At 39.6% G+C, this 25,590-nt stretch overlaps 1 protein-coding gene across 1 annotated transcript in view; it reads left to right on the top strand.

Annotated features, from left to right (window-relative positions):
* The window catches only part of LOC121396054, a 46,657-nt gene extending 24,657 nt beyond the window's left edge, over positions 1–22,000 (top strand). Inside the window, exons 5-9 of the mRNA XM_041570648.1 lie at positions 6,357–6,406; positions 9,504–9,635; positions 12,891–13,037; positions 14,190–14,333; positions 21,783–22,000. Of these exons, the coding sequence (XP_041426582.1) occupies positions 6,357–6,406; positions 9,504–9,635; positions 12,891–13,037; positions 14,190–14,333; positions 21,783–22,000 (691 nt within the window). The remainder of the gene's footprint in view (positions 1–6,356; positions 6,407–9,503; positions 9,636–12,890; positions 13,038–14,189; positions 14,334–21,782) is intronic.
* Positions 22,001–25,590: the final 3,590 nt, after the last annotated feature.

The raw sequence follows: 25,590 nt of genomic DNA, 5'->3' as shown, positions 1-25,590 counted from the left end.
TGTAGGTGACATACCTGCCCTGACCATGCTTGGAGGACCATGCGTCAGTAGTCATATGGACCTTTGGCCCAACACTAAGTGACAGAGATGCGGTAACTTGGCTCTGCACATGTTGGTACAGGTGTGGTATTCCCTTTTTAGAAAAAAAATTGCGGCTGGGTACCTTCCACTGCGGTGTCCCAATTGCTACAAATTTGCGGAAGGCCTCAGAGTCCACCAGCTGGTATGGTAAAAGCTGGCGGGCTAAGAGTGCAGACAAGCCAGCTGTCAGACGCCGGGCAAGGGGGTGACAGTCAGACATTGGCTTCTTACGCTCAAACATGGCCTTCACAGAAACTTGGCTGGTGGCAGATGACTGGGAATGGGAACAGGTGGTCAAGGTGGAAGGCGGAGTGGAGGGTGGTTCAGACGGGTCAAGGAGAGCAGAGGTAGAGCAGTAAGATGCTGGACCAGAAGGAGTGTGGCTTTTAGTTTGCCTGTTGCCTTTGAGGTGTTGCTCCCAAAGTGCTTTGTGCTTGCCGCTCATGTGCCTTCGCATAGAAGTTGTACCTATGTGGCTGTTGGGCTTACCAAGGCTCAGTTTCTGACTGCACTCATTGCAAATTACAATGCTTTTGTCAGAGGCACACACATTAAAAAAATCCCACACTGCTGACTTTTTGGAAGTGTGCGATCTGGCGGTAACAGTAGAAGTTGGCGGAGTTTGCGGTATTGGCGGCAATGGCGGGTGCGTTGGCCGGCTGAACACAGGTGCCGATACATGTTGTTGCCCTACTGATCCCTGCGGGCTGTCCTCCCTGCTTCTTCTAAGTCTTATTCTCCTACTGCCTCTCTGACTCTCCGTCTCTCCATCTGAACTACCCTCCTCTTGCTCTCTTCTACTAGGCACCCACAAAACATCAATCTCCTCATCATCATTCTCCTCAGATGCATCAATTTCTTCTGACACATCACAGAAGGAAGCAGCAGCGGGGACCTCCTCCTCATCACTCATTATGTCCATCTCTATCGTGTTCTCTGCCAGAATTAAATCTGGTGTAAGGTCCTCATCTCCTTCATCTTCTTCTGGCAATAATGGTTGCGCATTACTCAGTTCAAGAAACTCATTGGAAAATAACTCCTCTGACCCCAGTGAAGAAGCGGCACCGGTGGTGGAGGAAGTGTTACGTGGGGTGGCCATAGCAGTGGAGGATGAGGAGGATGTTGTGGTAAAGTTAGAAACGGTAGAGGATGGGGTGTGCTGTGTAAGCCAGTCAACTACCTCTTCAGCATTTTGGGAGTTCAGGGTCATTGGCTTTTTAAAACTGGGCAATTTGCTAGGGCCACAGGATTGCATAGCAGCACGGCCCCTAGCACGGCCTCTGCGTGGCGGCCTGCCTTTGCCTGGCATTATTTTTAAAAAAACAACAACAACAACAAAAACTCAGTTGGTTTTTCTGGAAACGATAATACACACAGCTAGATGGCGGGTTGAAGAAAACACTGTGCAAATAATGCCTACAAAGTCAACGTATACACTACTACAGGGGTGGATACGGATTACGTAAAATATATGAATGCTGCTTGAAAAAAAGTAACTCAAGTGGTTTTTCTAGAGACGATAATATTATCAATATTTAGACAAAATGTGAACAAGGTCACACAGCTCGATGGCGGGTTGAAGAAAACACTGTGCAAATAATGCCTACAAGGTCAACGTATACACTACTACAGCGGTGGATACGGATTACGTAAAATATATGAATGCTGCTTGAAAAAAAGTAACTCAAGTGGTTTTTCTAGAGACGATAATATTATCAATATTTAGACAAAATGTGAACAAGGTCACACAGCTCGATGGCGGGTTGAAGAAAACAGTGTGCAAATAATGCCTACAAGGTCAACGTATACACTACTACAGCGGTGGATACGGATTACGTAAAATATATGAATGCTGCTTGAAAAAAAGTAACTCAAGTGGTTTTTCTAGAGACGATAATATTATCAATATTTAGACAAAATGTGAACAAGCTCACACAGCTCGATGGCGGGTTGAAGAAAACAGTGTGCAAATAATGCCTACAAGGCCAACGTATACACTACTACAGCGGTGGATACGGATTACGTAAAATATATTATGGCTGCTTGAAAAAAGTGACTCCGGTGTTTTTCTGGAGACGGTAATATTATGGATATTTAGACAGAATGGGAACAAGGTCACACAGCTCGATGGCGGGTTGAAGAAAACAGTGTGCAAATAATGCCTACAAGGCCAACGTATACACTACTACAGCGGTGGATACGGATTACGTAAAATATATTATGGCTGCTTGAAAAAAGTGACTCCGGTGTTTTTTCTGGAGACGGTAATATTATGGATATTTAGACAGAATGGGAACAAGGTCACACAGCTCGATGGCGGGTTGAAGAAAACAGTGTGCAAATAATGCCTACAAGGCCAACGTATACACTACTACAGCGGTGGATACGGATTACGTAAAATATATTATGGCTGCTTGAAAAAAGTGACTCCGGTGTTTTTTCTGGAGACGGTAATATTATGGATATTTAGACAGAATGGGAACAAGGTCACACAGCTCGATGGCGGGTTGAAGAAAACAGTGTGCAAATAATGCCTACAAGGCCAACGTATACACTACTACAGCGGTGGATACGGATTACGTAAAATATATTATGGCTGCTTGAAAAAAGTGACTCCGGTGTTTTTTCTGGAGACGGTAATATTATGGATATTTAGACAGAATGGGAACAAGGTCACACAGCTCGATGGCGGGTTGAAGAAAACAGTGTGCAAATAATGCCTACAAGGCCAACGTATACACTACTACAGCGGTGGATACGGATTACGTAAAATATATTATGGCTGCTTGAAAAAAGTGACTCCGGTGTTTTTTCTGGAGACGGTAATATTATGGATATTTAGACAGAATGGGAACAAGGTCACACAGCTCGATGGCGGGTTGAAGAAAACAGTGTGCAAATAATGCCTACAGGGCAAATAATGCCTAAAAGGTCAACTTATACACTACTACAGCGGTAGTAAAATAAAAAAAATAAAATAAAAAAAAAATGAATATTAAAAAAAAAAATTAAAGTTGGTGCTGCTGAACTACTAGGAGCAGCAGATTAGCACACCAGTCCCACTCCCCAACACTGCTAGACTAATAGCACTGGGCTCTTATAGTAGTAGTAGTAGTAGTAGTAAAACAACAAAAAAATAAATAAAAGCAGTCCTTACAAGGACTACTGTTATTGCAGCAGTCAGCAGATGAGATCAGAAGCAGGACAGCTGCCCACTGCAGCTACATACAGAGCACTGCAGTAGAAGGTAGATTACTAGCCAGCAAAGCTACCTAAGCTAAAATGTCCCTCAAACCCCTGCAGACTTCTGTCCCTCCAATAACAGAGCAGTATCAAAACGATTACTAGCCAGCAAACTTTCAACTGTCCCTGAAATCACTAACAGGCAGCAGCTCTCTCCCTACACTATCTCTTCAGCACACACAGGCAGAGTGAAAAAACGCTGCAGGGCTTCGGTTTTTATAGGGAAGGGGAGTGGTCCAGGGGAGAGCTTCCTGATTGGCTGCCATGTACCTGCTGGTCTGGGGTGAGAGGGCAAAAAAAAGCGCCAACAATGGCGAACCCAAAATGGCGAACGTCGCGCGACGTTCGCGAACTTCCGGCGAGTGCGAACACCCGATGTTCGCGCGAACAAGTTCGCCGGCGAACAGTTCGCGACATCTCTATCAAAGAGGATATGACAGAAGGGAATTAGAAAAGATCAAAGATGAAGTATTGGGTATAGATAGACAAGAATGTCTAAAAGAAAAAGAAAAAATAAATAGAAAGAAAAAACAAAATTTGACATGTGTGACAACATTTGGTCCCCATTCAACCTTCGTAAAGAAGGTGATATTACAATATTGGCCCATTCTACAAAAAGATAAAATATATGGTAAATTGTTTACGGAGAAACCTCTTTTTAGCTATAAAAGAGGTAAGACAATTTCTGATGGGATCATCAGAACAGATTTAAAGGAAAAACCCACCCACAAAAGAATTTCCAACAAAAATGGAACCTTTCCCTGTCACAATTGTGGACATTGCAGCGGGGTGATCAAAGGAGATATATGTAAACACCCGAGTTTAGGACATGATATAAAACTTAAATCTTTTTCCACATGTGACACGGAAGGTGTAATCTATTTATTAAAATGCCCCTGCGGATTAGGGTATGTGGGCCAAACGTCTAGATCTTTCAAATTAAGAATGTATGAACATAAAAGTGTCATAAGAAATTTTAAACCAGAAACAGATGGGGTAAAAGAGAAAGAAAAAGAGAAATACAAGAAAGAGACACTACTAGCAAAACATTTTTTTATAATGAAACATAACTTATCGCAGCTAAGGTGGCAAATTTTAGAAGTGGTGCAAAAGGATAAAGGCAATGATTTTAAAAGGAACCTTTTAAGACGAGAAGCCTTTTGGATATGGCAACTTAAAACGCTAACACCAAAGGGTCTCAATGAAAATTTCAGTTTGGCTTGTTTTTATGATTAAAATATACATTTTCCCAAGTATATATTTCCAAAATATGTTTATTCTTAAGATTTTATGGTCACTTTTCACTTACTGTCACAATTTTCCGTCTCTCTGTTTCTCCACAGATATGAACAGTCAGGGGATAGAGAGAAAATAATATTATCAGCAAAGGTAGAAAACAATTCACTGACTTTAAGGAACTGTTGTCTGAAGACAAAGGATATGGGTGTAATGGGTAGGGATATAATAAATAAAGGGAAATCACAATCACATATGAAGGATTTAATATTTTTATTGTCTTATATAAAAAATATTTTTATTGTCTTTTATAAAAGATAAAAAAAAATTTTATAGGGTAAAACTACCTAATATTTATGCACTATGAGAACTTTAAACTAAATGGGAAAATAAAGTAAAATGCTAATTAGATCACATGTAACAATGTAGGCGGAGCTAAGCCTATAAAGATGCTTTTTGTCACACTTGAATGTATATCCTGACGAAGGGAGGTTGTACCCCCCGAAACGTTGATATTGGTGGTGAATATAAATAAAAGGAAAAACTGCAGAAAATTGGTGTGTGCGGATCCATAATTGAAACTATTGCCATTGGAAGGCCACGTCAGGCCGAAGGATAACCAGCACCACTAAAGCAGATAAAGTGAGTAAAATTCCAGGTGTGCGGTGTAACCATTTCAATATTACAGCACCACAAGCCTAATCAAACAAATGATTTATGCTTTCAAAGTTGGCCACAAGGGGTCACCATCTTGTAACTTTGCAAGACCAAGACTGTGCACATGCTCAGTGTGGTCTGGGCCGCTTAGGGATCGTCATAAATTATCAAAACAGCATAAGTCAAATAATATCTGCCAGAAGCCGATACAACAAGACTGATTAATAATTAGAATATACAGACTGCACTGGGTCCTGTGTTGTCATGTAATCTAATGTGGATTTTATAGTTTTTGAATTGTTTAATACAAACTTTCTCCAACTCTGCAGAACCAGTGGCTGCAGCAAAATAATCCTCCAAATAGAATCCCAGTTTATCTGTTTAAATCTGGCTCCATGATCTTTGTCTCTGCAGCTGGAGTTGGAAACAGTAAAGGGGACGTAAAAGCAAAAATAAAATCCAAAACAAATCTACAGGGAAACAAACAAAGCTGCTTGAGTTCTGCATGGCTGGGAAGTAAGACGGGGGCTCCCCCTGCTGTTCATAAGTATGATTGTTTCCCTGCAGAGCAGTTAGGGACCGTCTGACAATTCCTATCCACAACAGTAAATGAAGGGAGAATTTCACTGCATACAGTCAAGTTTTTTAAAAAAACGGTACACATTTTTTAATTAAAGTATATTGGAGATAGGTTTCTTTTTTCATTAAAGAAAGTAAAGATGGGATTTTATTTTTTTGCCTTTACATGCCCTTTAAACCCAATAGGCTGGTTTTGCTTCCAATAAGGATTAATTATATCTAAGTTGGGATCAAGTACAAGTTACTGTTTTATTATTACAGAGAAAAAGGAAATCATTTTTAAGAATTTTATTATTTGGATAAAATAGAGTCTATGGGAGACAGCCTTTCTGTAATTCGGAGCCTTCTGGATAACAGGTTTCCGGATAATGGATAACATACCTGTATAGTTGTTTTTCACAACAATAGCAACTGAGAGACCAGAGGAAGCCTATTATGGAGACGTGTGGCAGAAAATATTTTTTTAATTGTACTTGTCCAGTTACCCACTGCAACCAAACAGATATTTGCTTATATTTTTTAACATGTGGGGGTCAAAACAAATTACTGATTGATTGCAGTGGGTATATATACTGGTACATAACCCTTGTTGTTATTCTTTTTTTTTACCATATGTAGTCATCAGCATCTAAAACTAGATAGAGATACGCGACCTGTTATCCAGAATGCCCGGGACCTGGGGTTTTCCAGATAACGGATCTTTCCGTAATTTGGATCTTTATAGCTTAGGTCTACTAGAAAATCATATAAACATTAAATAAACCCTATAGGCTGGTTTTGCTTCCAATAAGGATTAATTATATCTTAGTTGGGATCACGTACAAGCGGCTTTTTTTAATATTACAGAGAAAAAGGAAATCATTTTTAAGAATTTGGATTATTTGGATAAAATGGAGACAGCCTTTCTGTAATTTGGAGCTTTCTGGATAACGGGTTTCCAGATAACTGATCCCATACGTGTATGTAGGCATTGAATGTTTTTTTTTTCTTTTAAGTCAACTGCATAGGTTTTTATTTACCAATCCTTAGTCAGTTTCAGTTTTCAGGATTAAAACTAAACATTATTAAAAAAAAGTAACAACCAATTTCTTGTTAATCAGATGCTCTCTTTACATTGGGCTGTGCTACTCCAAATACTTGTGGTTCTCCCTACATAGATGGTAGTTTTGATGGAAAAATGACCCCCGGAACTAAAAGTTTTGGTAAGTAGATACAAGAATACAAATTAAACCAAGTAGAGCACATTTTTTAAACTCTTCCTCTGTGATAGTAATTCAGTTGTTTTCATAAAATACTTCTGATTCTCCCCAAATAGATGGTAAATATGGTGCAAGATGCAGAGAAGTAGACAAAGCCTCTCCCCTAACTGTGGGTAAGTTGATGAACCAAATTGTAACGTTTCCTCCGTTATAGTAGGTTTGTCAAAACAATTTATTGCAAATTGATAATTTTATTTAAAATGACATATATTCCTGATTAGAAAAATGTTAAATGACCTCCTCCATTCAAATGTCAGATTTACATGTACAGTGTGCAAACTACAATTGTGGATGAAAATTAAAGTCCAGTTGGTCCCAGCCCATCTCTGATCCACCCCCAGCCTGTCCCTTTCTTCTCTTTTTAGTTTTCATACTCACCAAATCCCCTTAAGATTCCATGATTCAACTTGGTTCCTCCCCTGTGACAGCCCCACCCAATGATATCATGGCCCAGCCCCTTTTGTGCCGGCCTGGCTAGTACTGATCCGAGAAGAAGGTGGCTACACTAGAGTTGCTCCAGAGCAGGCATTTAAAATGATGTTTTATACCTATTCATTGGGTACAAGTCTGGTGAGATTCCCGAGGCGAAAAATTTGCTGCAACCAAGAAAATTGTCGCTCGTCAAGATTGTTGCGCATCAAAATCATTCGGACGCCCGTTGACTTCAATGCATTTTTGGTGTATTTTTTCCTCATTTCGTGAAGTTTTTTCGTCGTTTCGCGAACTGAAATGGGACAGATTCACCCATCACTTCATATGTGCTCTCTGTAGCATCTATTTTAGAATTGTTGCACTTGCGGAGTTGTACATCAATGACTAGTGATAAGCAAATATGTCCTGTTTCATTTCGAAAAAAAAAATTGCAAAACTGCTAAAATATTTGAGCATCTATCTAAGTATCGAAGTCAAAATTGTTTTTTTTTACGTGCAACAAATATCTTACTCCAAATGCATTAAAGTCCATTTTTTACACGCAACAAATATTTACTTGTGAGACAATTTTTTCTCACTCCAAATGCGACTTCTTTGTCTCGGCGACTCTTTTGTCCAAATGCTTTAAGTGGGCGTTTTTCCTTGTCTTGGTGCCAATTTTGTCTTGGCAACTTTTTTGTTGCTACAAATTTTTTTGCAGCAGGTTTTTGCCACAGTTTCACAAGAAAAAACCTGCAGATGGGGAATGCTGAAATTTGCAGCAAATCCAGGCTTGGCAAAAAAATTTGCTCATGACTATAAATGACCTCATATATACGCAAATTTACAACATAAATGCATGTACAGGGTCTGTCCATATATGGAATACATTTTCTATATGGTGAGAGCTAGTGAAGGGCGAATTTCTCCGAAAAATTTGCGAATTTCTCCGAAAAATTTGCGAATTTCTCCGAAAAATTTGCGAATTTCTCCGAAAAATTTGCGAATTTCTCCGAAAAATTTGCGAAATTTGCAAAATGCAGAGAAATCATGAAATCGGAAAGTTTCACGAAATTCTGAAATTTTTCCAAAAAAATCGTGAAATTCAGGCATTTTCACGAAAAAATTGTGAAAATCGGACATTTTTACAAAAAATTATGAAAATCGGAAATTGTGGCCAGCGTCCAAGCTTTCACGTCACCTAAAATTCACGAAATTCATGAAAATTTGTATAAATGTGTTAAAGTTTAGGGGTGTCATAAAAATTTTTCTTGCACAATGCGGCGCGTCAAATTTTTTTGTTGCTTGAAAATTCTTTTCACCCATTGAAGTCTATGGGCGTCATTTTTTGAGGTGAAACTGGGTGAAAAATTTCACTCATCACGACAATAACCGCTGATGACTTCACTAAGGGGCATATTTATCAAGGGTCGAATTTCGAATTGAAAAAACGTTGAAATTTGAATGCAAAAAGACCAACCAAAATTAAGTCAAAGTTTTTCTTGGTTGAATAGGTACATTTTCGATCAAATAGGTCCATATTCGGCCGAATTCGAATCGTTCGAATTGAAGGAATAGCGCATTCGATCAAATTCGATTCAAAGTTTTTCCCCAAAAAAACTTGATTTTTCAAAGTCCCTCAATTGACTCCAAATGGGTTCTAGGAGGTCCCCCAAAGGCTAAAACAGCAATTCGGCAGGTTTCAGATGGCGAATAGTTGAAGTCGAAAATTTTAAAGAGCCAGTACATGATAAATTTCGATCTATTTTTTTTTCAAATTCAAATCAAATTTGGACTATTCCCTAGTCGAAGTACACAAAAAAATAGCTCACAATTCGAATTTTTTTCAATCGAAAATTCACCTCGACCTTTGCTAAATCTGCCCCTAAGCTCCGTTTATGGATACGATATGGATATTCATTCAGGGGTTTGCTGTGTAAAATTCATAAAAAATTAGAAATGTTCATCTTCAAAGTAATGTAATGTGAAATTTCGTTAGTTCATTAGAAGTTCATTAAAATGGCAACATTCTTTCACTTTCTTGTATTTCAGTAAATTCCCTGGTTTGCCCCGTTTGCTATTCTGTTATAGATTCCTGTGTATATCGACCAGTGCAATGTGAAGGGGAAGAAAACGTGTGTTTGACAGAATCAATATGGACCAGATCTGGTATATTTGGAGACTTAAAAAGTTCTTATAATGCAGTTTTCCCATATTGGGGCTCATTTATGAATGATATATATAATATAATCAATATAATATATATAATATATATAATATAGTCAATATAGTTGACCTACGCACAGTTATATTTATAAAGTTGGATAAGAGAAGTGTATTTAATGTCCAAACTGAATTGTGATTTTTTTTTTCTCACTGTGAATGTCCATAAGAAATTTTTACATACGGCGCAAATTGCGAATATTTATGTGCACACTCAATTACGCCATGACTTTGGTGGAGGAGAAAATATTTGCAAGGCAGTTTTGGCAGTAATGTAGGGGCCCATTTAATAGAATAAAAAAAACGTCGAATTTCAAATGTTTTTTTTGGCTACTTCGACCATCGAATTGGCTACTTCCACCTTCGAATCGAACGATTCGAACTAAAAATCTTTCGAATATTCGACCATTCGATAATCGAAGTACTGTCTCTTTTAAAAAATAACTTCGACCCCCTACTTTGCCACCTAAAACCTACGGAGATGCAATGTTAGCCTATGGGGAAGGTCCCCATAGGCTTCCTAGCAATTTTTTGGTAGAGGAAAAATCGTTCGATCGATGAATTAAAATCCTTTGAAATCTTTCTGTTTGCGGTAAGTCCTTCGACTTCGATATTCGAAGTCAAAGGATTTACATTCGGCAGTCGAATATCGAGGATTAATTAACCCTCGATATTCAACCATATGTAAATCTGCCCCTTAGTGTCAACACTATTTTTGCACACGACAACCTTGCAAAGACGGCCGCACCATTTAGTGAGCGCATATTTTAGTGTTCAGGGAAAAGAAGGGGCAATGCAGCCAGTTGCAAATAAATATGCGCAGAGCAAACTTTATAAATGACCCCTGAAAAAAAGGTATAGGAATGGGGGCAAAAACACTTAACAAAAAGCAATTACCGTATTTACTCGTGTATAAGCCGACCCGTGTATAAGCCGAGGTACCTAATTTTACCTACAAAAACTGGGAAAACTTATAGACTCGCGTATAAGCCTAGGGTGAGAAATGCAGCAGCTACAGGTAAGTTTCAATAATCATGTCACGCCTCCACACACCATGCCTACTTACACATTTAGTACTGAGGCTGCTGTATTAAATATGAAAGGTGGGAGAGTACATGAGTACCGGTAATGTAAAATAAATACTTTTTTATATACTATTCAAATATTTTGGCTCCTGGGTATTTTAGTCTTGTACATTAAACTTTGCAGTAGGCAAATTGTTAAAACAAAAACTACATTTCCCAACATACATTGGGAGATATTTAGCACATTAGGGCAAGGAAAAATTTCAGCTGGTTTCCAAGCAGCCAAAGGCCCAAAAAGTAGCCCAAATCCGTACCTTGGCTAGTTTGTGCTTTCAAAACCCGCCTGGGCTTTAAATTACTAGCCTAATTTGGCTGGAAAACAGACAACATGGCAACCCTGGGGTAAAATACCCAGCATGCCATGCCAGCCCCGTTAGTCTAACTTGCGCCCCTTGTGGTCAGTACAGGTAATACAGGCAGCACATTACTGAGTCCCTCTAATTGCCCTGTTGCACAGTACCCAGCCACTGTCTGGATAACCCAGAAAAACAAGCCCGGGCTGCTCACGGATTACGGGGAATTTACCACTTTCAGGTCGAGCACCCCATCCTTCGCCTCCTGCAGCAGTGACACAAACTTACTAGTGAGCAGCCCAAGGCTCTTCTCGTGCCGGCTGGACGCTCCCGCTGCTTCCGCCATGGTATCCACCGACCGCAACTTAACTCGGGGCGGGCCCTTAAGCCCGCCCCCCAACTCGGCAAGTGATAACGAGGAAACTCGGTGAGACACGCGGCCCGCCCCCCTCCCTGACTCCCTGGCAACCAATCAGATGATTGCTTTCAGTGTTTAAGGGGCACATTTACAAAGCTCGAGTGAAGGATTCGAATTAAAAAAACTTCGAATTTCGAAGTGTTTTTTGGGCTACTTCGACCATCGAATAGGCTACTTCGACCTTCGACTACGACTACGAATCGAACCGAACGATTCGAACTAAAAATTGTTCGACTATTCGACCATTCGATAATCGAAGTACTGTCTCTTTAAGAAAAACTTCGACCCCCTACTTCGGCAGCTAAAAGCTACCGAAGTCAATGTTAGCCTATGGGGAAGGTCCCCATAGGCTTGCCTGAGATTTTTTGATCGAAGGATATTCCTTCGATCGTTGGATTAAAATCCTTCGAATCGTTCGATTCGAAGGATTTAATCGTTCGATCGAAGGAATAATCCTTCGATCGTTCGATCGCAAGATTTGCGCTAAATCGTTCGACTTCGATATTCGAAGTCGAACGATTTTAGTTCCTAGTCGAATATCAAGGGTTAATTAACCCTCGATAGTCGACCCTTCATACATCTGCCCCTAAGTGTTCAGTGTTAATCACTGATTGGTTGCTATGGGTTACTGCCCAGGTGCCAATTTGCTCAGTGTTTATAAATGACCCCCATGATGTTTAGGCTTTTCTTTGTGTACTCCAGTTATGAGATATTTCTTTTTTGTCTGCTTTTCTCCAAATCATCTGCAATTGAAGGACAAGTAGGGTTCCCACCTCACCCCTTTGTTTTCAGCCATAGATACTGAATTCACATCCTGTATGGCCAGTTAGCTAATAATCAATAGTCTAAACATTACAATTTTCTTACCTAGGAAAACTGACATCCTCGTTAGGGTTGCAAACTTTTAAATTCAGTGAATCTGGTTTTCACTTAGACAGCTCGGTTTTTGGAAGGGCTGTCTGGGTAAGAACTGCCTGTCCAGATTTCCAAATCAGCCAATTCCTGATCACCATGTCATCAGTCCTGCATCGACATCATCTGTAGTGATGGCCGAATTTATTCGGCAGGCGCGAATTCGCGGAGAATTTGCGCGATTTGCCGCCGGCGAATAAATTCGCGAAACGGCCACGAAAATTCGACAGCGTAAAAAAAAAAACCCGAAACGGCGCAAATTCGCCCATCACTAATCATCTGCCCCCCCCATGATGTCATTAGCCCCTCCCCTGACATAACCAGCCTACCTCACTGATGTCATTGGCCCACCCCCAGCATCATCCAACCTACCCCCAATGTCATCTGCCTGCATTCACCGAATTGAAAAGGTGGCAACCCCAACAGGGGATCTCAGTTTTCCTGGGTTAGAACTATGTGCATTTAATGAACTTTTCTGAACAAATTTTTACAGGTAACAAAAATAAATTAGAATTTATAAGAAGATGTGGAAAAGCTGCCGAGTGCAGTCGGGTTGGTACTTATAGAAGCAACACCAAGAAGTTTGTCATCAATACAACCTGCTGTGACTCCAGTATGTGCCATCCTCCAGTCCCCACATGTAAGTACCAGTCTGTCTGCCAGTACGAATGTGTTCAATTTCATCCCTTAAAACAAAAATGATTGGTCAGGTTCGGACTGAAGCGTTGGGGGCCCACCAGGGCTGCAAACAAGGCTGAGCCCTTCCAACCTCCAGTTTCCGGAACATGCACATGCATGAACACGCGCTGCGTGCATGCATGAGCATGTTGCGATATGGCATGCGCAAGAGATTTAAGAAAAGGTGAACTTAGTTCTCCTGAACAAGAAAAAGAAAATATCTCCACATGCCAAGTCACCCATATAGCAGGAATTTCTTGTAGTGGCAGTATTCCTGACATCTTGTCTAGTGCATCTTCAGTTCAAGGCTCTTCCGTTCAGGACTTCTTCAGCACTGAACTGATTGTGGTTCTCCTCAGACAATAAGGAATCCATGTGGTTCCATACTTGGACAATTGGCTGATAAAGGCCTCTTCTCTGCAGCACCTGGCATTGCATCAACGCTTACTAATGTCTTATCTGATAAGTCATGGTTGACTTATAAATGAGAAAAAGTCATCTTCAACCCTCCACCGCTACAAAGATTTTACGGTTATTACTGGATATTATCCAGATGAAGGTCTTTCTACCTCAACACAAGGTTCATTCTTTCAGATCACCAGTGATCAATCTAGCTCAGGGCAACAGAGTTTGTGTTTGGAGAGCAATGGTAGTTTATGGTCTGATGACATCATCAATAGAAGTAGTCCCATGGGCCAAATTCCAAAAATAAATTCTTCTTCAGTGGGAAAGGAATCCTGAATCTTTCAACAATCTCTTTGCAATATCTTTCAAATTAAAGAAAGAACTAAAGTGGTGGATAATTCCTCAGAATCTTTCTCCGGGCAAATCCTTTCATGCACCAGAGTTTGTCTTAACTGCAACAGATACTTTATCTCTAGGTTGGGGACATCTTGTCCAGTGCATCTTCAGTTCAAGGCTCTTCTGTTCTGGACTTCTTCAGCACTGAACTGATTGTGGTTCTTCTCAGAAAAACTCTTTGCTCTTTTGAAAAAAGGATTTCAGTGCAGAAGTCTGCAGGACCCGCACTATTAACTGATGAGTTATGAAAGAAACATGTTTTCCCCTGACAGTAACCCTTTAAAGTCACTAAAATGCTTTCACTTTATTTCAGTGCCAAACCAGACCTCTGCTGAAAATGGAATGGCCTGTCCAACATGCTTTGCAGACAATGCCAGGCAATGTATATTAGATGACCCCTTGAACTGTGTCGGAAATGAGAATCGCTGCATCCGCTACTTAAAAGAGGAATTTTTTGGTATAAACATTTTATTTCAAATACTTTACATTGATGTTTGGACATTGAATCACACAGGGACAAGTGACAACAGGAGCCAGGGACAGGGGCAAGAAAAGTAAACTGATTGTCTTAATATCATAGTTTCTGGGTTATGTTAATGTCCATGAAAATGGTTACTTTTAAGAGTTCATCTGGCAGGGAAAGCGTTAAAATTAGATTATAATCTATAATCTGAGTTACAGTATGTTGCACTAGAGGTCTTGGCAATTTTCTAATTTGTCCTCCAGCCTATTAGAGCACTGCCCTGCCCTTAAAGTGGACCTGTCATCCAGACACACAAATCTGTATACAAGAAGTCCTTTTCAAATTAAACATGAAATCTAATTTCTATTTTTTATTAAAGCATGCATAACTGTTGTAAACTCGTTTAAAAATCTTAGCTGTCAATCAAATATTGTCTGCCCCTCCTCTATGCCTTAGACATAGAGGCGGGCCAGGCAATTACTTTCACTTTCCATTCAGCACTTCCTACATGTCACTGCTCTCCCCACATTCCCCAGTTCTCTTCACCATTTAATTGTGTAACCAGTGCATGGGGATGGACATCAGGTCCCCCATTCTGGGGCACAAACAAGATTCTGAGATGATACAAGACTTGTCTTAATAACAGTGTCCACAAAATGGCTGCTGCCTGCTTGTTATAATTATGTATTCCCAGACTGAAGGAAACAAGATTCAAATAATTTATATAGTGTAATTAAAGTTCATTTTGCTTGACTAATGTGATAAAATAGGATTTTGAATATTTTTTTGGGTGACAGGACCCTTTTAAGCACAGAATCACTCTATTAAAAAAACATGACTGATACCAGGGTTATATAGGCACAGTGTCACATTCCAGTTAAAACCAGAAGTGTGTCAATATACCTTTAAAGGAGAACTAAAGCCTAACTAAAGAAGTAGCTAGAAATGTTGTACATTATGTTTTGTGCTTCTGTTCCAGCCCAAGGCAACCACAGCCCTTTAGCAGTAAAGATCTGTGTCTCCAAAGATGCCCCAGTAGCTCCCCATCTTCTTTTCTGCTGATTCACTGCACATGCTCTGTGCTGCTGTCACTTACTGAGCTTAGGGAGCCACTCACAATATACAGTACACATAGAATAGAAATGTCACAATATAAGGCTGATTAGTAATTAATACACATAATTACTACATGGCAGCACAGAAACCAGTGCAATTAGCATCAGAATTGAATAATCAGCAAACCTGTAGCATCAGCTTATATTACAGCCAGGGAAGCTCATTTTCTGCTGGATAATTAGTGACGAGCCCTAAGCTTAGCTTCTCAACAGCCAATCAGAGCCCACTGAGCATGTGAGTGTCACAGACACTTTCCAAGATGGTGACCCCCTGTGACAAGTTTGAAGTCCTGGATCATTGCTGCTATTGACAAGCTCAAACTTTAGCCTCGCGCAATAAGTTCCGTATATAAAATAATACAAGTTTAGCCATATTTATTTTTTAGGGTTTAGTTCTCCTATAAGCTAGTTGCTACTCAAAATATTCCTAATGCATCTACAGTGGCAAAATGCCTCTGTCACTTGGTCCTTTAAAGGTAGACTTTTTATGTGGTGCCATTTGGTTCTGTCGATAAAGCTGGATTCTAGTAAAGGTGTTGATTGCTGGTTAGTTACAATGGTGGTCTTGTAGGTTTCTGCTGTGCATATTAGTGCGATCAAGTGTGCCTTAATTTGTCCCTGTCTCTGTGATCGAATTTTGCATTTGACAGCACTTCAGTATTCTAGAGGATTCATTATTTTAGAGTAGCAGGAGTGGGAAGGCATAAAGGCAACCCCAACCTAAATTGTGCATCATTTAGACCTGCAAGTTATGGAGCAGTAAAAGCAGGTACATTCTGTAACAGGGTCTTGTCCTGGCAGCCTGGGCTGTACCCCTGATGCTGTCCTTTGCACTTTGCACCAGATTTTGCCTCATTCCTTGTTCTTGCACTTTGCCAGGAATAAATTGAATTGACCCTTCATATATACTGTGCCATGAAATTGCTGGAGATAGACCATGACATGAAATAGGAAGCCACACTGTGTCATGAGGTGCTAGAGCCCCACTGCAGGGCCCACTTATAGGAATAGGCAGAAAAGGCTTGTGCCCAGGATCTAAAGCGTTGGAGGCCCAGACATGTACTGTACATCCTAGAGCACGATGCAGACCTAAGAGAAGTCATTGGAAATCACCCACAAATTACCACAAATAGAAGAAGTAAAAATTTACAGGACCGACTAATACAGAGCCATTATAAAAATCCAACTAAATCCACCTGGTTATCGCATAATACTAAGGGGTGCTACAGATGTGGGGATTGTGTTGCCTGTCCATTTGTACTACATTCATTGTAGGGATGCACCGAATCCACTATTTTGGATTCGGCCGAACCCCTGAATCCTTGGTTAAGGATTTGGCCGAATACCGAACCGAATCCGAACCCTAATTTGCATATGTAAATTAGGGGTGAGAAGGGGAAAACATTTTTTACTTCCTTGTTTTGTGACAAAAAGTCAAGTGATTTCCCTCCCGCCCCTAATTTGCATATGTAAATTAGGGTTCAGATTCAGTTCAGCCGGGCAGAAGTATTCGGCCGAATCCGAATCCTGCTGAAAAAGGCCGAATCCTGGATTCGGTGCATCCATAGTTCATTGGCAGAGTAGATATGAAAGAATATACCATCAAGCGCTTCATAAACTGTAAAACCAGTGGTGTAATTTACGTCATGGAACGCGTATGCGGCAAAAGATACGAAGGTAAGACTAAGAGAGAATTTAGGAGATGGATATTGGAGCAAGTTGGAGATGTACTAAACAAAAGAAATCAGTTGTGAATCATATCAATGGACATCATACGGGGGATAGTGGTGTTATGAAATTCACAGCCGTGGAACACATTAAATCCACTACAAGGATTGGGGATATTGACAAAAAACTATTACAACGTGAAGCTGAATGGATCTACTGGCTAAATAGTAAAGCCCCTATGGGCCTTAATGAAGGTTTTACATTTAGCCCCATCCTATATAGTTTCATTTTATTTTAGTTATCAAAAAACTCGTGATTATTTTCAATATGAACAGTCGTAGGGGATCATATGGTCAGATAAGGAACCTGGATCTTAGGTCCATAATTGTTGTTGATTGCCAGCTACAAGTCTAAAGATGTTCAAATTCATATTCACTATGGCAATTGATACCAGGCCAAATTCATTGATATGCCAACAATACTATTCATAATTGCCAGACTTGAATAATGTTGTCCTGGGTTCAAATCGAATCAAGATACATTTAATCTCTTAGTGAGTATATTTGATATAGTAAGGTAACTGAGGTTTGAAGCAAGTTGGGGCTGCGCACATACAACCTCATGCGCTCAGGAGCTATTGATACAATAGTTGTGATGCATCACAAAACGGAAGTGACGATTGCAGAAGAAGAATAGCTTTTACAATCAGAGAGGAACCGGATCCCTATTTAAAGTTGCCTTAAACACGCGCCACTCACTTATGCCCCTGAGGAAGCCGGCAAAACGCGTTGGGTGACATAGGTGGACGGTGGGGGACCAGCTCCTACACGCTCCCTACGTAGCCAGTAGTGATGGGCGAATTTGCGCAGTTTTGCTTTGCCAAAAATTCGCAAAATGGCGAAAAATTTGCGAAACTGCGCTGGCGTCTTATTTTTGACGCCAGCCCCCGTTTTTGCCGCCGGCGTCTGTTTTTTCCGACGCCGCCTAAAATTTTTTTTTGACACAGCCGAATTTTTGCCAGCGAATTTTTGCGGGCGTTTCACGAATTTATTCTCTGGCGGCAAATTTGCCGCAAATTCGTGCCTGGCGAATAAATTTGCCCATCACTAGTAGCCAGGCAGAACTTACTGGGGAATGAATGGAAGGGAGGTGAGGAGTGGCTTGGACTAACTAAATTAACAGTAAAGAGCGCTTATATGAAACACGGTCACTCATTTCTTGTTAATGCTCTGCTCACTGTGGAAAGACCTTTTTGCTTTTGGGGGTGGTGGGTGCACCATACACAGCCTGTGTGCTTGAGCCAGGGGCGTAACTACAGAGGAAGCAGAATCCTTATAACCCAGAAGCCCTAATTAGTGAACAATTTCAACAGATATTGGTAAAAAGTAGGGATGGGCGAACTTTATCGCCTCGTTTCGCCGAAAAAATGACGTCTATAGACTTGTATGGCGGCGTGCGTAAAAAAAAAAGACACTCGTCAAAATATATTCGCGGCGCGACAAAATTATTTTGACGCCCATAGACTTTAATGGGCGTCTGCGACATTTCCCCGGCGGTGAATTTTTGTCGAAACGAAACGGGTCAAATTTGCCCATCCCTAGTAAAAAGGTCAACCTCTGGATATATTGGGGCCCTAAATTGAATTTGCTAGGGGGCACAGTCACATGTAGTTATGCCACTGGCCTGAGAGTTTGTTTGTGCGCTAACGTACGCGTGAGCGGGGGCGAATTGGCCAGCCAGGGTCTCCTGGGGCACCGGCCGCCCTTGTCCAGTCCCACTGTGCCATAAAAATGTTATTGGGCATGGGGAGGTCCATTTATCAAAGGTCGAATTTCAAATTCATGTGAATTTACGAATATAATCCCAATTGGACTGGGAGTTTATTTCAAGTGATAATGACACAAAAAAAATACTTTTTAAAATATGAAAGTATATTACAAGTTACCTATAGTTCATGTTGGTAGCTTTCAAAGGCAATATTATGATAGATGTAAAAAAAAATTCTGGTGTCAGTATCTCTTTAAGAAAATATTCGATCGAATGCTTCCGACCCGAAAATTCCAATCGTATTCGATTTGTATTCAATGCGTACAAATCGAGTTTTTCTTTAAAAAAAATACGAATTCTAATTTACGATTCGACCCTTGATAAATCTGACGCACTGCGTTATAAAGTGCTGGGGTATATCCTCAATCCCAATTTACGTGTTTTTTTAGATTAAAGATACCATGATAATTGGTATGTTGATGGGGGTATCGGTTGGTGGGGTCTTTCTCAGTAGGTGAAAAACTAGTGAATGAATTAGCCAGGCACGAACTTGCGGCAAATTTAATCGCCGGTGAATACATTTTTGAAGCTTGCGCAAAAATTTGCAAGTCATAAAAATTTGGATGCGTGTCAAAACCGTTGCGCGTCAACACTATTCGGACACCCAGTGACAAAATTGACGCGAGAATTTACTTTTTTTTATTTCGCTGGATTTTTCATCGAAGTGAAACAGGAGAAATTCGCCCATCACTAATGTTAATTTTTGACCCACTTCAACACTGTTGAAACCTCATCCCTCTACACCTCTATGTCACCCACCTGACCCGATAAGCTTTAATAGAAAACAATTGGTTTATTGAAATCTGTGATTGTTATACAAATTAAGTGCAAACCTCTAAAAATGGCGATTATTCCAACTGAATGGCGCTTTCTGTTTGACTTAATGCCACTTGATATATGACCAACATTAAACATGATAAACAAGTAACTTCAGTGATGCTTATGTGCCATAGAATTATTCAATGCATTTCATGAGCATTTCATTGTGATCCCCAATTACCTTACATTGGTTATAGAGATGTATTGTGTGTGGTTTATTCAGTGTTCTCTAAGTATGTAGTGGATTAAAGGGTAAGTAAAAGTTGCCTCAGAAAATGCCTATAGACTGCAATGTATGTTGAGTGGAAAAAAGTTGCTGTGATAAAAAGGCCCTTGACTTCAATGCATTTCACAAATATTCTTGCTTTTTGGCAAAGCAAACTAGGATGTATTTACTCATCATTATTGCCAAATAGGCTGCAAGGATCCCATACTACTGACTCCGCCTCCTCAATCTTTCCTTCCTGTCCTCTACCCCGCCCCCTACATTTTTCCTGATTATACTCATGGATTTATATATGGATAGGCTTTAGTTTAGAAACGTTGTGAAATACTTTATATATGAGTAAAATAAAAGGTTTATTTATAACAATCAAAGCTTTTTTAGGTGAAGTAGCAAGGAATCAGCCAGCTCAACCACAGTAGTTCAAGTTGCAAATATTTATTGAAACAGGGACATTACAATAAGAGCAGGGGCATAACTAAAGTGCGCTGGGCCCCCCTTGCAAAAAAAATTTCAGAGGGGCCCGGTGCACTCCGTCCCCCATCCTCCCGCCCACTTCCTGCCCCGCCTCTATTCCGTGTGACTCCGCCCACTCCCTGCCCTGAATCCGCCCACTTAAGTCCCCCTTCCTTGCCTGTCTCACAAGTATAAATTGTTTGGGATCGCTGTTATAGAGGAAGGAGACCCTTGCAGGGAGCCCAGGGGAGGCCGGATAGCTTCTCCGAAAAATTCGCTAAATTCCCTAGAAATTCATGAAACGGCGAAAAATTTACGAAACGGCACCGGCATCTAGTTTTTGACACCGGCGTCCATTTTTATATGCCGACGCCCGTTTTTTGACGCCGACGCCCGTTTTTGACGCCGACGCCAGTTTTTTTGTTTTTAACGCCGGTGTCCGGCGACAATTTTTTTTTGGACGCCAGCAATAAATCACACAAATTCACCGCAATTTTGCGCCTGGCGAATAAATTCGCCCATCACTATAAATAAATTGGCGAAACGCCTGCAAAAATTCACTGCAAAAATTCGCCGGCGTCAAAAAAAAAAATTCAGAAAAACGGGCGCCGGCGTCAAAAACGGGCGCTGGCGTCGAAAAAACCGGTGCCGGCGTCAAAAACGGGAGCCGGCGTCAAAAACGAGACGCCGGCGCCGTTTCGCGAATTTGCCCATCACTACTCCACAGTTGTGGGGTACACAAGCAGGAAGGTGGGTGAGTCAGGGGCGATATTTTTGCAGGGGGACCCAGGGCCATGAAATGACTCCACTGAATGGAAACATACATCATCACTGCTTCAGTAAAGATTTGCAGTTTGTATTACAATGGAATTACAATGGATGAGCTCACTGCTCCTTGCTGCTCTGCCTCAGTATTCGGATTGGCAGCCACACTGCCTCTAATTAATATCGGTATTAGTGATGGGCGAATATATTCACCTGGCGCAAATTTGCGGCGAATTTCTGTGTTTCGCTGCTGGTGAATACTCCTGTGAGAAAATTCTGAGGATGCGCACCGGATAAGTCTCTCACGTCAAAACCGTTGGTCGTCAACACTATTCGGATGCCCATTGACTTTAACACCGGTGTCAAAATTTATGCGAATTGACGCGGACGTCAAATTTCGTATTTCGCTCGTTCTTCGTCGTTTCGCGAATTTCCAGCGAAATTTGCAAAACGGAGAAAAAAACGCCGAAAAACACAAAAAAAACGGGTGAAATTCGCCCATCACTAATAGGCGTGACTGTAAACTTGGGTATCCTATAAACTGACCTTTCTTGCTTTTTTGTTTTACAGAAAACAAATTAACAATCCAGTCTTTTTCTGGATGTACAACAGAAAGTATCTGCGGCAGTGGATCATCCACAAAAAAATTCTTGTATTTGACAAAGAGGAATTTCAAAACGGTAAAAATGCATGTGACCTGCAGCGGCAGCGGGAGACTGAATATTCCATTCCGCTTCTACCCAGGCTTCCTGTTAGTCGGCCTGAGAATAATAAAGTTTCTATTATAAACAGTTATATTTACAGTGGGCGCATGTGGATCCATTCAATTCAAATGAATTATCTATTACAGTAGAATTCATTTAAAACTGGATTCACTTTGTTGTTTCTACTGTCAAACTGTCATTGATTGATCTTATAACAAAACTAATGGTCAAAGGAATTTATGCTCAAATTCCGTGTAGTATATTAAAATTTACATTTCTTCTTGCATGAGTTTTCGAGTGTATTTTATGGCAGCCAAGGAAATGACAGTTTCTCCATTTCTAGTGGTAGAAATTACAAATTCTGTGCTTGGTGAGAAGCAGATTTCAAAACACTTCAATTAATAATGTCCTTCAGACATAATCCGGTACTGAATTCAATTGATAAAGCGCAGATTGATTTTTATACACTTTTAAAGGGGTTCTAAAAACAAAAAATAAGAAAACTTTTTAGTTTTACTAAACTCCGAATGCAAAAATCATGAAAAATTCGTGATTTATTTTTTTAATAAAATCTGACTTTTAAAAAAATCACAAATTTTGTGACCGGTCGAGGTTGCATATAAGTCAATGGGAGCAGTCCCAATGGTATTTGTGCAATACCCCATCGTTTTCAAAGTTTTCGGATAAAAGTTCCCGAAAAAATCGTGAAAATCTGAAGAAATCGTGAAAATCAGATTTTTTCCCGCAAAGCAAATTTTCGGGAAAATGTAATAATAAATAAGAGTAAAACACCAGAGTGGATTTGATCTGAGTTTGTAGCAGAAAATATTAAGATAAATTCGGACTTTGATAAATAAACCCCTTAAGGTTGCGGGATCCACAACAGACAGTTTATTCACATTAAGGCATTTTGACTAAACTATATTCGAATATCGACCCTTGATAAATCTGCCCTTTAATATATAGTCTGAATACCAACTGACCTACTACATGTTTGGGACCTGTTATCCAGAATGCTCGGGACCTGGGGTTTTATGGATAACAGATCTTTCTGTAATTTGGATCTTCATACCTTAAGTCTACTAGAAAATCATATAAACATTAACAAAACCCCATAGGCTGGTTTTGCCTACAATAAGGATTAATTATATCTTAGTTGGGATGAAGTACAAACTACTGTTTTATTATTACAGAGGAAAAGGAAATCATTTTTAAAACATTGGATTATTTCATTATAATGGAATCTATGGGAGACATTCCATAATTGTAAGTTTCTGGATGATGGGTTTCCAAATAACAGATCTCATACCTGTACCAAATATTTCTGGATAACGGATACCGTACCTGTATATCACAAATTCACATCTAGTAGCAAAATCTTACATGTCTGAACTGGTTGATTCATCAAAATCCAACTCATACTGTTAGGGGCAGATTTATCACGGGTCGAAGTGAAAATTCTAATTAAAAAAATTAAAATTTCGAGCTATTTTTGTGTACTTCATCTAGGGAATAGTCCAAATTTGATTCGAATTTGAAAAAAATTTGAACATTTTAATATTGGAATTTATCATGTACTGTCTCTTTAAAAATTCGACTTCGACCATTTGCCGTCTAAAACCTGCCGCATTGCTGTTTTAGCCTATGGGGGACCTCCTAGAACCGATTTGGAGTCAATTGGTGGACTTGTAACTCTAAGGTTTTTTGTAGAAAAAACTTTGAATCAAATTTGATCGAATACGATGCTATTTCGATTCGTACGATTCTAATTTCGAACGAAAACAACCTATCCACCTGAAAACATTTTTTTTTACATTTTTTAATACATTTTTTTTTTATTTGAATTTCAACCCTTGATAAATCTGCCCCTTAATATATAGTCTGAATACCAACTGACCTACTACATGTTTGGGACCTGTTATCCAGATTGCTTGGGGGCCTGGGGCTTTCTGGATAATGGATCTTTCTGTAATTTGGATCCTCATACCTTTAAGTCTACTAGAAAATCATGTAAACATTAAATAAACCCAATAGGCTGGTTTTGCTTCCAATAAGGATTACTTATATCTTAGTTGGGATCAAGTACAAGTTACTGTTTTATTATTACAGAGAAAAAGGAAATTATTTCTAAAAATGTATTATTTCATTATAATGGAATCTATGGGAGACATTCTGTAATTGGAACTTTCTGGATAATGGGTTTCCAGATAACAGAGCTCATACCTGTACCAAATATTTTGAAGCACACCAGTACACCCAAAGAGTTTGGGGGCATATGGCTCAGAAGTACAACTTGCAAAAAGAACAACAGGCACTTATGGGTCCCACAAACAGCTGTAGTAAAGGAAAGTATAGTTTATCACAAAAACATAAGCCACAAAAATAGCCTAATAGGTTTCATGAATAATTTCACTTAATGCTATACACATTGGTGCTCTGTAAGTGGCATCATCACCCCTCTGCAAATGCTAGTCACACAGGGGCAGGACTACCCATAGTACCCAGACCCATGGGGCCCTCTGGATGCTCGTGCCAATGCAGAGGTGCACTGAAGAAGGTATGGATAATACACACAAATATGCACTATGGAGGCTATTCATCTGTTCTGTATTGGGAGGCAGAAGAGTATTTCCTCTACAAACACGAGAAAATCTAGGGGGTCTATTTTTTAGTCCTCAAAGTTTATAAATGGGACAAACTGTAAAGGGGTTATTTATCAAAGTCCGATTTTATCTCAACATTTTCTGCTACAAACTCTGATCAAATCCGCTCTGTTTTCTTACGCTTATTTATTATTACATTTTCCCAAAAATTTGCTTTGCTGGAAAAAATAAGATTTTTTCTGATTTTTCACCGAAAACTCAAAATTCTTATGCTTTTTGCCCGAAAACTCAGAAAACTTCGGGGTATTGGGACTTCTTCCATTGACTTATATGCAACCTCGACAGGTCTGAGATGACGGATTTTCAGATTCAGACTTTTCCATGCTCGGGTTTAATACATTTTGAAATCTTCGATTTTTTAAAAGTCCGATTTTACAAAAATCTTTTCTTTAAAGAAAAAAATTCCTCAAATTTGTATGCTCTGAAGGTGCTAAAAATTCAAACCCAAAAATACTCCAGCTAAAAACTGTTGAAATCATGTAGAAGTCAATGGCAGATGGTCCTTTTAATTGGTACATGTTTTTAACCTTCAGGATACTCATTTTGGGCTGTTTGTGCAATAAAGTCAAGTTTTCGGAACAACAATTTGAAAAAGTTGCATGATTTGAATTGATGCTCAAATTTGACTCGATTTTTTGTGGCATTGATTGTTTTGAGAACCTGTATTGGTAAATGAAGAGGATTTGGGAGTTTGGTCAAACATTTTTATAAAATAAAGTGAGAAAAAGTCGAGTTTTAGTAAATAACCCCCCAGGAGTTTATAACAAATATAGTTAGAATCTGATATGAAAAAAATCTTGGAATTATAGAGGAATTTATTGATACACCACAGAGAAATAGATATTCATGTACTACCAGGCCTAAATTTTATTTGACTATAATGATGACTAGTTTTGTTACCTTTTCTCTTCTTTTTAGTTTTTTCTCATCTCATATAATACATTGGCATTAACATTAAATATTATACTTGTTCTTTATAATATCCTAATAAATGATATTGCCTTTAGTAAA

Source organism: Xenopus laevis, chromosome 7S, assembly GCF_017654675.1.
Source record: "Xenopus laevis strain J_2021 chromosome 7S, Xenopus_laevis_v10.1, whole genome shotgun sequence".
NCBI lineage: Eukaryota > Metazoa > Chordata > Amphibia > Anura > Pipidae > Xenopus > Xenopus laevis.
The sequence above is the reverse complement of the archived record's forward strand: the minus strand, read 5'-3'. Positions and strand labels throughout refer to the sequence as shown.